At 40.6% G+C, this 13,413-nt stretch overlaps 1 protein-coding gene across 1 annotated transcript in view; it reads right to left on the bottom strand.

Annotated features, from left to right (window-relative positions):
- LOC126162590 (ATP-binding cassette sub-family C member 4-like) overlaps positions 1 to 13,041 on the bottom strand; it is a 262,712-nt gene extending 249,671 nt beyond the window's left edge. The window contains exon 1 of the mRNA XM_049919191.1: positions 12,903 to 13,041. Coding sequence (XP_049775148.1) covers positions 12,903 to 12,976 — 74 coding nt within the window. The 5' untranslated portion in view covers positions 12,977 to 13,041. The remainder of the gene's footprint in view (positions 1 to 12,902) is intronic.
- Positions 13,042 to 13,413: the final 372 nt, after the last annotated feature.

Genomic DNA, 13,413 nt, shown 5'->3' with positions numbered 1-13,413 from the left:
TCGTGGTCGAGCGGTTGCTCATAAGCGACACATTACGCCGGTAAATGCTAAACGACGCCTCGATTGGTGTAAGGAGCGTAAACATTGGACGATTGAACAGTGGAAAAACGTGTGTGGTGACGAATCAATGGCAGAGTGCGGGTATGACGAATGCCCGGTTAACGTCATCTTTCAACACGATCGAGCACCTTTTCATAATGCACGGCCTGTGGCGGAGTGGTTACGCGACAATAACATCCCTGTAATGGACTGGCCTGCACAGATTCATTGGTTACACAATACGATCACCTGTGGTTCGACCAGCTGCTAATCTGGAAAGCAGGCGCTACATTTCCGACCTGTTCAGGCCGTGACTGTTCGCTAGCTTCGAAGTCTCTGTAACATTATGTCCCAACAAGATAACGTAAGACTACCTACTGTTCTGACGTGTCTCGACACAGAACGTGTTTGACTGTTGCCCTGGCCAGTAAGTTCTGTAGATCTCTCCCCCATTGCAAAAATCCGGTAAAGCGTTACCTTTCTTTTAATTCCTTTCTTTTATTTCCGTCGTTGCTTCCTCGACGCATAGATTGGACAGTAGAGGCGAAAGACTACACTTCTGTCTTATATACTTTTTAATGCCAGCACTTCGTTCGTTGTCTTTCAACCTTATTGTTCCCTCTTGGTTCTGATTCATATTGTATTTTGCCTGTGTTTCCCCAAAGATTACTCCCATTTTTCTTAAAATTTCGTACATCTTGCACTAAGTCACAGTGTCAAACCCTTTCTGTGGGTCGAAAAATCCTATGAACGGGTCTTGATATTTCTTCAGTCTTGCTTCCGTTATCAAGCGCAACGCAAGAACTGCCTCTCTGCTGCCTATATCTTTCCAAAATCCAAATTGATGTCATCTGACTGATAATCAATATTCTTTTCCATTCTTCTGCATATTATTCTTGACAGCAGCTTGGATGCATGAGCTGTTAAGCTGATTGTGCTTTAGTTCTCGCACTTAGCTGGCCTTGCTATCTTCGGCATTTTGTGGATGATATCTTTCCGAAAGTTTGCTGTTACGTCGCCAGTCTCATAGATTCTACACACCAACTCGAATAGTCGTTTGGTTGCCACTTCCCGCAAAAGAAAGGTTCGAGAGTAGGATTAAAATTCAGTGTGGAAGGATTTCAGTGATGGGATACACTGATGACGTTGTTACCCTCTCTGAGTGTGAATAAGATTGGTTGGTTGGTTGATATGGAAGAGGGGACCTAACAGAGAGGTCATCGGTCGCATTCAAAGGAACCATCCCAGTATTTTCCTGAAGCGATTTAGGGAAATCACGGAAAACCTAAATCAACATGGCCGGACAAGGGTCTGAAACGTCGTCCTCCCGAATGCGAGTCCAGAATGAAGAAGAATTACAGAATCCGCTGAATGGAATGAACAGTTCATTGAGCACAGAATATGAACTGATAGTAAACCGAAAGAAGGCAAAGGTACTGATATGTGGGAGAAATAAAAATAGCGAGCAACTTAACATCAAAATTGAGGATCGCGAAGTAGAGAAGTTAAGGAATTATACTATCCTCGAAGCAAAATTACCCAAGACGGACGAAGCAAGGAGGAATAAAAAGCAGACTAACACAGGCAAAGAAGACATTTCTGGCCAAGAGCAATCTACTGATATCAAACATTTGCATTAATTTGAGGAAGAAATTTCTGAGAATGTACAAAAACGACATAGAAGAGAATCAAAGCGTTCGAATGTGGCGCTACAGAAGAATTTTGAAAATCAAATGGATTGGTAAGATAAGGTAGGGTCTCCGCCGAATCGACGAAGGAAGGAACATATGGAAAACACTGATAAGAATAAGAGACACGATGATAGAACATGCGTTAAGACATCATGTAATAACTTCCATGGTATTGTAGGGAACTGCAGAGGGTAAAAACTGAGGGGCAAGACAAAGATTAGAATACATCCAACAAATAGTTGGGGAAGTAGGGTGCAAGTGCTACCCTGAGACGAAGTTACCGAATGATTGTTGCGCCATCGCTTCCCACCCATTGCGATTGTTGAAGCACATGGCTCTCATGTACCTGTATGCACTTATGTACCTGCATCTGTCATCCAGTCATTTCTATTCGATACACAGGTGTTTTAGAGCCGTTGTTTCTGTCAGAGGTGAACTAAATATCACACTCCGGTGGATACTACGGATGTCTTACTTCCATAGTTCTCCGTCACTCTCTTTTGCGTAGGTAGTAAGTTACAAATGTGATGGAAATTGTTCCTAGCGTTCCAGAGGTATGGCGTAACATACAGAGCCCACACCACGATTCTAGTCTACAAAAGGAGCAACCAGTCACACCAACAACATTTCAGAGTGAGACCCACCATTTTCGGACTTGCAGTAGTTTTGGTCGTTCTAGACTCTAGAGAAGAGATTCCCAACCTCTGACGGAACACTTTGAGAATCCTGTTACACTGATAGCTCACCTTGTCTTTTTTTTTTTTTTTTGAACGTTAATAAAAATTTTAGAAATGAGAAAAATGTATTTTATGCAGTGATTGCTTCAGTTTTAAATTAAAATTAATAAGACAGAAATCATAATAAAATTTAAAAAGGTAATTAGTATCGTCAAAATGTCAGAAAAAACAGGCATGTTATTAACAGTTTTCCGCCGAACACTTATTAACTTCCCGCGGAATACCATAAAAGTCAAAAGTTGAAATTTTTGTCAACCGTGAGATTTCACAGTTCGGGAAACTCTGCTCTAGAGACATGATTCGGTGATGGAGACATGGTTTTAGACAAGTCTGGATGAACCAGTGAGAAAAGCTATATTTAGTCTTAATATTACATTTTTGAAAACTCAGAAGTCGTAATTCTTATCACCAGTGATATTTCGTTTTGTTATGAGGCTATGAATTCTTTTTATTTTTAATATTCATTTGCTATTGAAAATATGAGTTCAGTGACGTCCTGCATGTCATGTTTGGATTGTACTTCGAAGTAATATTCAAGCGAGGCGTTGACGGCGAAAGCCAAGGCTGCGACATACAGCAGCTCATGGCCAGATAAATATCGACTAACGGGACTGAAACTGCGTTTCATTTGTTCGTACAATTTTTACTCTGTTCAGGATATTTTTACAAAACATTTCACAACAAGCATTAGAAATCACTGTATCACAGTAATCTTCTTTTGGAGAATTTACCGAGAACGCTTCAAACCGATATTATCCCAGTAAATGGAATCATTAGGTAGATAGAAAAACTACTAGTATTAATCACGCCTCACGTCACATAGCTAAACTAGTCGAAAACCTTGTGCTGACATCTTTAAGCGTATTAATCGTGCGTACTTAAAAAAAAAGTGTGTGAAATCTTATGGGACTTGACTGTTAAGGTTACACACTATTTAACCTAAACTATCCTAAGGACAAACACACACACCCATGCCCGAGGGAGGACTCTAACAGCCGGCCGCGGTGGTCTAGCGGTTCTGGCGCTGCAGTCCGGAACCGCGGGACTGCTACGGTCGCAGGTTCGAATCCTGCCTCGGGCAGGGGTGTGTGTGATGTCCTTAGGTTAGTTAGGTTTAAGTAGTTCTAAGTTCTAGGGGACTTATGACCTAAGATGTTGAGTCCCATAGTGCTCAGAGCCATTTGAACCATTTGAAGGACTCTAACCTCCGCCGGGACCAGCCGCACAGGTACTTCAAATGGTAAATAATTGTTCGGGCATGTTCTACGTAAGAGGCCGGAGAGGGGTGGACTGTGAACGCCACTGTCTGTAAAAACAGCACTGAACTTGCTTTTGCTGTTGCACGTACTAATTAACACAGGTCGCTTACGCTGAAGGCCTTTCCGTACCTTGTACGTCAGAAGCGCACCGGTGGTGCATCTGCGGCGAGTCAGCGAAGCGGCATTTCTGTTGAGAAACACAGCAATCTGCTGTCCCAGTTAGCATCGCTCCTGAAGCGAGCGGACAGCAACGGACGGTTCACGAGCGTACTAGCAGCCGTAGACGTGTGCGGAATTGTAATCCGTCTTTGCTGTCTGAATCACGCCTCGTCTGGCCTTCGGGCAGCAGCAGTGGCTGTTTTCGGGTATACAGCCATTACGAGTTCGTCGTCGTCGTGTAAATTGAGAGAAAAGCAAGTACTTTGGGGCGAAAGGTAATTCGCCTCAAAACCTTAATTATTAACTCTGCTAATTGGTCTTCTACACGAAAGTAGCAGAAACGAGTAATTCACTTTTGTGGCCAGAGCCACTAAATTGTCATGACTCTTTGGCTCTTGAAGGTGAAGTGACCACAATATTTGTGGCACAAGGAACATACATCGCATAATTTCTAGGGCTGGGGGAAGGTACGTACCAAATCGTTTGGTTAGCGTTTCCTTTGTTGTTAATGGCGATACGTCCGTCGAGTGAGAATATTAAACTGATTTCGTGTGGGGATACCGACAGCACGACCAAGTAAAATGCAGGTGTGTGTGTGTGTGTGTGTGTGTGTGTGTGTGTGTGTGTGTGTGTTTCCTGAATTTTGTCACAGCTATGCCGTATATATTTATATTTAGTCTGTTAGATTTTATTCTCCTTTGGTCATACGTATTATCCCATCTGTTCCTCTCTGAAGGGGACCACGCTACCCTCATCGCAAGCCTCACACTTCATATGGAGAGACTGTAAGTGTCTACAACTGCTTCCACACTTTTCCTTCTCAATAGTGACCTTCTCGTCAATGATAACAGAGAAAACTACATTCTACATCTACATTTATACTCCGCAGGCCACCCAACGGTGTGTGGCGGAGGGTACTAACTATAATGATCTATACAATAAATCTACTAGGCTGTGGGAACGAACAGCTACCACTATTAAGATGATTTTTCCCTGGTCACGCATTGACCCCAAAGATCACCGGGGAGGCTGCGATAAGACTATTATTATTATTAAAGGAAACAAACCAGTATTAACGAGTTTCAAACCCTACAACGTGAACAGAACTATTCCATTTTTTTCCCGTTTCAAAATCTGCATCGTGTACGCACTAGTCATAATGTTTCGTGCCAGATCACGCCACTGTCACTGCCTTGCTTCTAGGGTGTTAGAGCAAGCACCAAACAATGTTTTGTGAGTTGTAGTTCTGAGTACTGCGTGTGTTGACAGCCAAGATGAAGAGCACGGAAACTGATACAAAGCATAGCCCAGGCAACGCGAGGAAAGAACCTCGGCATCCATTTCCTAATGAAATCCAAAACAGGGTCTTCTGTGCACCTAAACCCATTGCCAATTAGCATTCCTGTTGCAGAGGCAAAGGTGATTGACGTTCAGAAAACGTTGGTGAACCGTTTTCGAGCGCAATGGGTAAAGGATACTAGTATGCACTACTATAGACATGTGATTGAAAACAGCAAAGTGATTCAACATGTGAATACAGATGTGGATGACGAAATGTGTGAACAAAAACCTGCAGAAAAGAACCACAACACTGATTTTGTGTAAAAAAAAAGAAAAGGACTATCACCATAATGCCTCAACTTGTGTAACCACTTACGTTCTCACATCGATAATTCAAAGGATAAAACAGAGCATTATATTATTAATTACGAAAGATGTACGTGCTATAAAAACGCTACAAAGTATTTTTTCACTGTTCCCTTCCGTTTGAGTTTCAAAACTGACAACGGCTTCAGATCGTCGAATAAGCTGGCTACTTAAGGAGATCACGAATGACAATTAATTCGCCGAATTTAAACTTCGAAAGTATAACAGTTTGCAAATTACACGTTTTTCTCAAGATGTTAAGAAATATACGTGGCAGAAATTACCACTCTCCCTCTCATTTGGAGATCGCTTCATTTCTGCAGATGTTACGGATCATCACGAAGTTACGAAAAAGAAGCGCAGAAGTGCAGAGTTTAAGGCGGCCGATATTGGACTGAACAAGTGACGAAAACAAAAGGCAGTGCCTGGTTGAGGAATACATCTTAATACCGCCTTCAGTGATTTATGAAAATCCAGGAAAACTTAAGCTTTTCAGACCAAAATATTGCTGTAGGGTGGAAACTCTTTTTTAAGCTCTCATGCTCATAGATGATGTTTTAATGCTTTTACAAGTAATATTTGTGCATATAAATGTATCTATGTTTCAAAATATAATTTTTATGGATTAAAATAATTAATTTTGAAGTAATCAGTGGTGTTATAAATAAACTGATGATTCAATAATTACCATGTAAAAAAAACGATAAAATGTTTTCTGATGAACACAAGGTGCTGAGCAGTACTATATTCACTTACTGATATTTTTACATTGATGCACAACAGGTGGTAGCACTTGTTCACTACGAAAAAACGAAAAATTTACAAACGTGTGCATCAGGTTTCCATCGATGAAAAATATTTTTCTTGTAGCTAAATCAAGCAAAATTTAATGCACATAATTGTAGCCAGTGGTTCTGAAAAGTTTAAATTAAGCTGTGATTGGGGGAACGTGTATCCCATACCTCGTGAATATGATCCACTGATTAACTAATGCGTCACTTCAACTGGTCGATGTTTTGAGATGCAGCATGATGATGATAAATTGAACGAAAAACTGCAAGTTATTGCAGGTTCTTGCACGAATATCTATAAGAAAGCCTGTTTCGTTGGAAATATTCAATGTTCTTCTCCCACGAGTTTTGTCCTATGTAACTGTAATTACGTAACTAAATGAATAAATTGGCAAGAAGTGTAACGCTGTTGACAAATTGATTGACCTTCGCCGCTTCTGACCACCCGACCTGCTTTTTAAGCAAACAAACAAAGTACTAACTTGGTCACACTTAATGTCTGTAATTGAGAACGACAGAATTTTTGATTACGGCCGAAAAGCTGGTGTTTCGATTCAACGAACAGTTGTCTCAGTTTACGTTTCAGTTTTTCCCCTTGCTCACTCCATAAGAACTTGGAATATACGTTACGTAACACAGCTTCCAAAGCCGTCCAAGACCGTCGTCAGTGGTAATGCGCGCTTCCCCCTCAGAGAACTAGCGAAGCACAGACGAAAATGAAATATAAGTTTGTAGGAGCCTCGTTTGAAATTACAACAAACTAGAATGAAGAGATTTCGAGCTTCAGCTGGCAGGAACACGTTGTGAGTCAGTGATGCAGCGTACGGAATCGTTAAACTGCAGCTCACCTTTCACGCCAGCAGTTACGTAAGCATGGCAGCGGGTCTGCCTAAAGCGGCAAGTGCAGGCAACGTCCGCTGCCCACGCCGTGTCAAAATACAGAGGTCCTTTTGCAGAAGAGCTGAAGGTGGAAGCTATTTCATCCTTATTGTGCCTGTCAATCACTTCTCTAGTATCGGCATCACGATATAATTATTACAGTATTATATAAATATGTATTTCAGTTTCTGCGTACGTTTTAAACTTTGACCTCGGTTCTTGGTACACTTGGTCTTTTGTCATCCGTTTTTGTTTTATGACTTTTGTCTCTAGCCAGTCCTGAACAGAAGTTTTATATATCTTCTTATTCCATTTCTAAATGATAGCATTTGCTTTAAGTGTGCTGCAGTCTATTTCTGAAATACAAAAATTAGTCCGGGAAAAATACATTTTCCAAATGTGGCAAACTATTCCAAGGTACAACATGATCTTGTGTCTAGGAACAAATATATAGGCCAAACAAGCAGCAATTTCCAAATTAGATACCGAGAACATACCAGAAACAGTGACACAAACCCATCTACGTTATTTAAGCATGTAAAAACTGAAAATCAACAACTTAATATCGAAATAAGTCTTACGCCAAATGTAAAAAATAATTATTTATTACGTAAACTCACAGATATACGATCTAAATGTTGCAGAGTGCTTGAAAGTGGCCTTTGAGCCGAAATAGGCCTATAGCCAATGAAAATAAAACCACAATAATAACAACTGTTACACAAAGCAGCGTTTTGGCTTAATGTACACATAATGTCCTTACAAGACATATATATAATGCTGCAGACCCAGAAGAATTTTAAATTTTTTTTATTGAGATTAAAAAGCACTGCAATCGAGAAAAATCTTGTTAATACGGTACTTAATAATCTGTGTGTTACGTTACTGATCCACTACACACCAATAATCATTAAGTGAAATCAACTGAAGAAGTACCATCAAAAACCAATTAAATAAACTGAAATAGAAGCATTTGTCAACTGACACAAATTTCCATTTTGAAAACAGGGAAAATTGTTAAGACATTCAAGAAATTAGGTTCATTCGCAGATATCACGTGTTCCTCACGTGTTCCATGGTAGAAGATCATCTTCCGTTTTAAGGTACAAGATGGTGCACGACGTATGGCTTAAGCATTTACGTATTATGTAACTGGTTTTAAAAATACATAATTTCAGTTACCACAAAACTCTGTAACTGAAGACTTAAACATATCCTCCAAATAGATTTAATAATTACAGCACTGAACTGTGTAGAACTCGTGATATTTACAAACGCTGCAAAAAACAAAATCTCATGTCTCACAAAACATGTCCTTCATGTGATGCTAAAATCAGTCACCAGATTGAAACACCGATCAGGAAGCGTCATGTATTCCTGGCTACACTATCCCCTACCACACGAACCTCGTCCTGTATATACTTGCGACATCTGGCAATGAACAGTTTACGCATGTACGTTCGTTCAGAAGCAAATTTATGTTGCGTTAAACACCGTACTGAATAAAACACTCAAGACTCCGAAATTTTCTTCTTCCCTCTGCTGTTTACTATCTTTCATTCTTCCACATGGCTTTCAGTCTGACCACTATCCCCGTATCTGATAATCCTACTTTCGTTCTCCTTTATTTCCATTCACTGCCGCTTTTATGTTATTACTATTATTTTTTCGACTGATACTAATAATTATTAATATATTTATTGTAGTAGTCTCAGCTGTAATTATTAGTCACGTTTAATTACTAGTTTGTCACCTTTGATGATAATTTTCTGATGTGTAAAACACGAGTTATGAAAGGTCAAAATTCTTTAAAAAGAACGTAGTCATAAGTTCCAAAATGAAATGAACAGCGCTAAAGTGCATCTGTGACAACGTTCCGTGGCTTCTGTCATTTGAGCAAACCTAGTTATCAAGTGTGACTCATTGCAGCTGAGACTGTTACAGTAAATATAAAAGAAATACATGAAGTTTTGACAACTCTTCCAGCAGTAAGTCAGCAGTTATTGATTTTATTAATCATATTGTTCTTGAATATATCGTTGTTTATTATTATTAATATTTCTTCCAAGCATTGTGCAAATTGTGTAGTCCATGCTTTTTTTTTTATTATACGAGAGGCACAATGAAAGCCTACAATCAATGTGAACACACACTTAACTTATAGAAAGTGTTCTTCTCCTAAAATTTTTGTTAACTGCTCCTGATACAAACAGGACAGACGCTGAATCAGCGTGAAAAAAATAACATGAAAGAATTTTGCTTCATATACCTAGGCACTACTAGTTTATAGCAGAATAGCAAGTAGTCTTACGAAACAGACCAATAAGGATCTGAGTGTGCAGAATGGTACAGAATTCTCAGTTGCTTTCTTCATTTTTACGTAAAGGATCTGGCAGGTGCTTACGCAACCGTTTAAGACTATTGGTTCGCGCTGGTGTGTTGTGTAACGAAGCAACTTCGCGTGATACTACCTACACAAAGGCATAAAGATTGAGAACGATTAGATTAGTATTGGAAGGCATGCTTCAATAAAAACTAATGTGAAGCACTTTGCGTTCAACCTTTTACGGGCGCCGAGCTTTTAGGCGAAGAGAAATGCGGTACTGAAACTGCAAAGCAATGAGACTATGACGAATAGGATATGTTCCTTGCTTCAATGAACTCTCCGAAATTCAAGTAGTAATCAGTTTTTGTGTACATAGACAAAAGTACAGTATGTTTTAAACAGCGTAGAATAACTGAAATTCTGGGTTCCTTTACAAGTAAGAAAATAATTATTATTTGTTTCAGGCTTATTGCAATTTTACACTCAATTCAAGTTGATTTACAAGTTTTTGATGTTCTGAACTGTAAATGTGAGACATTACAGAAAATGGATTACGTAATATAAGACAAAGGATAAAATTACGTAATGTAAAGCATACGCAAAATAATTATTATAATAATTATTTGAGACATTTTATTTCTTTTACGATGACTGGGAAAATAAAATTCATTTTTGACGCATATTAAAGGGTTTTAAAGTTTTTCATCTTGTAATCCAATTTGAGGGAGGCATGTTTTGAGTCGATAATGTCGGATCTCATTTAACTGTCGGCTGTGTCTACTATGAAACTTCATTTCGATTTTATCACGGGTTCTATAATATTTCCGCGCCTTTGGTTCGTTGCATCTGTGAAGTCACTTAAGCAAGTGGGCGTGAGTGGTGATAGTTAATACATTAATAGTGTATGCCTGTCTTTGTAATTAATATATAGAGGACATTTCCAATTCGTTGATACAGCAATTGTTAAAAAGATTAACATTCCATATGCTGCTAAAGATTATGGACGTGAATTAACAAGAGTTGTTGTTAATACTAGTACGATGCTACACGCGCAAAATCGGCTAGCTTCAAGTCATTTAAGGTACCATAGCACGGCAGAATGCAAGCCTTGCTTTTCCACTGTTGCCATTTATGTATGTTATTCATCTACAGTGTTCTATCTCTATCTGTCTCGCCAAAGGAGAGCAAAACGGTATTGAACTCCCAGTAACATAAGAAAATAGGAAAAATAAATATTGAAAAGAGATAAATAAAGACCTGCTTAACAATTATGTAATAGTGTTCGAGTTTTCGAACGAAACGCGCCTTTGTTACTTCCAAGCTACAAGTGTAACAACTTTTACGCTTTAGGATGTAGGTAACAATGTAGGACAGTCATAAATAAATCAGCCACTCGAATAAATCAGCCACTCGCTAGTGAGCTTGATTGCCAGTCGACATAGTCTCTGGAAGTGTTTTTAAATTCGGAAGAGTCTTGCCAAAACTCAAAGGAATCTATTTTAACAAGCAGTATAGGAAATGTCTGTCGGAGTTTTTGTAACCAGACCTTCGCAATCTTTCCAGTAGATGAGGCGCCTCTATCGCAGGTATCTGAGGTCATTGCGTGGCATAAAGAGAAACACCCGTATGTGTAAGGCGGCGCTCTTAATACGAGCATATACTTCGAACCATCCGAGGGATTTCCACCACAGAGAAGCGCTTAGAGCAAGTACAGTCTTTAAAAAGCATATCGATGTAATCTGGCAGATTTTTGTAGGAAAATGGGAGATATTTCAGATGATACTAGCGATCAATTTATGAATTGCTACAGCATTCGCTAATCACTAAATTTCTTCACTGCCAATTTTGTTTCAAATGGTTTCTGGTAGTATGATGACATTTCATTTAATTCTTTTCCCTCAGTACGCAATATAAATGGAGAATTGATTCTGTATCTGCTACGAACACTAGTGCGAAGTTCTTCAATCATCAAGACATAGAAAACAGGGCTAGCACGTGGGAAAGATAACTTAATAGGGAAAGGGGAAATAAAGGAAAGAGAAGAGAAAAAGCAGTCGATTATGAACTAGGATACATGAGTAAATCAACGAAGGACTCCAGCATCAGTCTGAAACGGCTTTGTGGAAGCACGAAAAACTTCATCAAAATTGCCGAACGCGATCAGGACCCTGCTCTTCCCGAATGTAAGACTGGTCTTTACCAACTGCACAACAATGTACGATGGAAAAAGTTTCTGCAATGCTCGAATGTTCGCAGCTTTTAGCTGCCAAAATCACTGGTAATTATGCATTGTTGCTCTGGTGCAATTTTGTGAACGTAACGTCCACTAACAAAGCCAAAGTAATTTGAGATGTCACGGAACAGATGCGAGAAGCGGCACACGTGTCAAAACCGAGGTGGAAGTCACACTGTATTTTGCTGCCCACTCGATTATATTGTAGGGGAGAGTGTTGTACCTGGAGGACACTGTACGTAGGGACACATGATGTTTCCTGGACCGTGTTTCAATCTAATGGGTGACTTTAGAATCACATGGGGACCGCCGTAAATAGTTCCCGGCATTATCTACTGTTTTTGTTGTTGCGGCTGATGTGGTTGTGTTGTGTGCAGCGCTTGTAAATATTACGAGTTCTGCATATTTAAGTGCTGTATTATATGTTAAAGCTATTTGGAGGATATAGTTCATTTTCAGTTACAGAGTTTTTTGGTAAGCAAGTTACAGAACACTTTTAGAAGTAGTTACGTAACGCGTGGACAGTTAAGGAGTAGCTCGTACGGAAGAAGTTCTACCACGGAATACGTGATATTTGCAAAGGCACCTAGTTTGTTTAACGTCTTATCAGTTTTTCTTGTCTTGAAATTGATAATTTGTGTAAGCTGTCAATAATTTGCATTTGCAAATGTTTTTGTTTTGCAAATGGTTTTTGATACTACTTATTCTTAATTTTATTTCAGTTACTGATTATTGATTTGTAGGAGAGTAACGATGTAAAAAAGAGGCTATTAAATACTAACAAGATATTCCCGAATCCTCTACTTATTAGTATCGAAGTTAGTTCAGTAGCTTTGAGACAAGATAAGGACGGTCTCTATTTTTTCTTCCACTGTGTTCATTTCGTTCAGCGCTGGTAACTTCACACGCACGGGTAATAGAGACATCTGAAGAATTCCGAAACCATTTTACCTCAGACGCCTTTGTCGTAGTATGGCTATGAAATAAGTGCTTCACATGAATGCGGATGGTACAGTTGAACGTCTATAGTTCAGGTGGCAACGGCGCCGCAGTGCACGTCTCGGGTAGTGCGTGAAATTTGCGCAGTACCGGCGAGAGCTGCGAGGAGCGGCTGACGGGTAGCCGGTGGCCGGCGACTTACCAGAAGCAGAGCACGGACAGCGGGTTGGCCGTCTTGCGCGGGTTGGCGCGCGTGCGCTTCCTGCCGGCGTCCATAGCGAGTGTGCGGGTAGCTGCTTCTGGACGCGGGATGCTGCGGCCGCCGAGTCAGGGCGGCGCGGTCTGCCGTCTGCGTGCGCCGCCGGCCGCCGCTGGAGCCGCTGGAAGGGGACACGTGCGAGCGCGAGGGCGGGCGGCGGCGGCGAGCACCCGCTGGAAGGCCGCGCGCCCGAGTGGAAGAACGAGTTCTCTCCGAGAGCGACGCTTGGCGCCAATTGTTTGCCACGCTCTCGGCAGGCTGGACACACGGCCGAGTGGAATCACAATCACTCACCAACGCCACCAGTGTCCGTCTCACACTGGGGTGGCAAAAGTCGGGGGATGCCTCCTAGTGATGTGTCGGACCTGCATTTTCCCGGCGTATTGCAGCAGCTCGACACGGCACGGACTCAACAAACTGTTGGAAGTCCCTCGCAGAAAGATTGAGCCATGCT

Source organism: Schistocerca cancellata, chromosome 2, assembly GCF_023864275.1.
Source record: "Schistocerca cancellata isolate TAMUIC-IGC-003103 chromosome 2, iqSchCanc2.1, whole genome shotgun sequence".
In the NCBI taxonomy this organism is placed as follows: Eukaryota; Metazoa; Arthropoda; class Insecta; order Orthoptera; family Acrididae; genus Schistocerca; species Schistocerca cancellata.
Note: the sequence above shows the minus strand (reverse complement) of the source record. Positions and strands in the feature narration are given on the sequence as shown.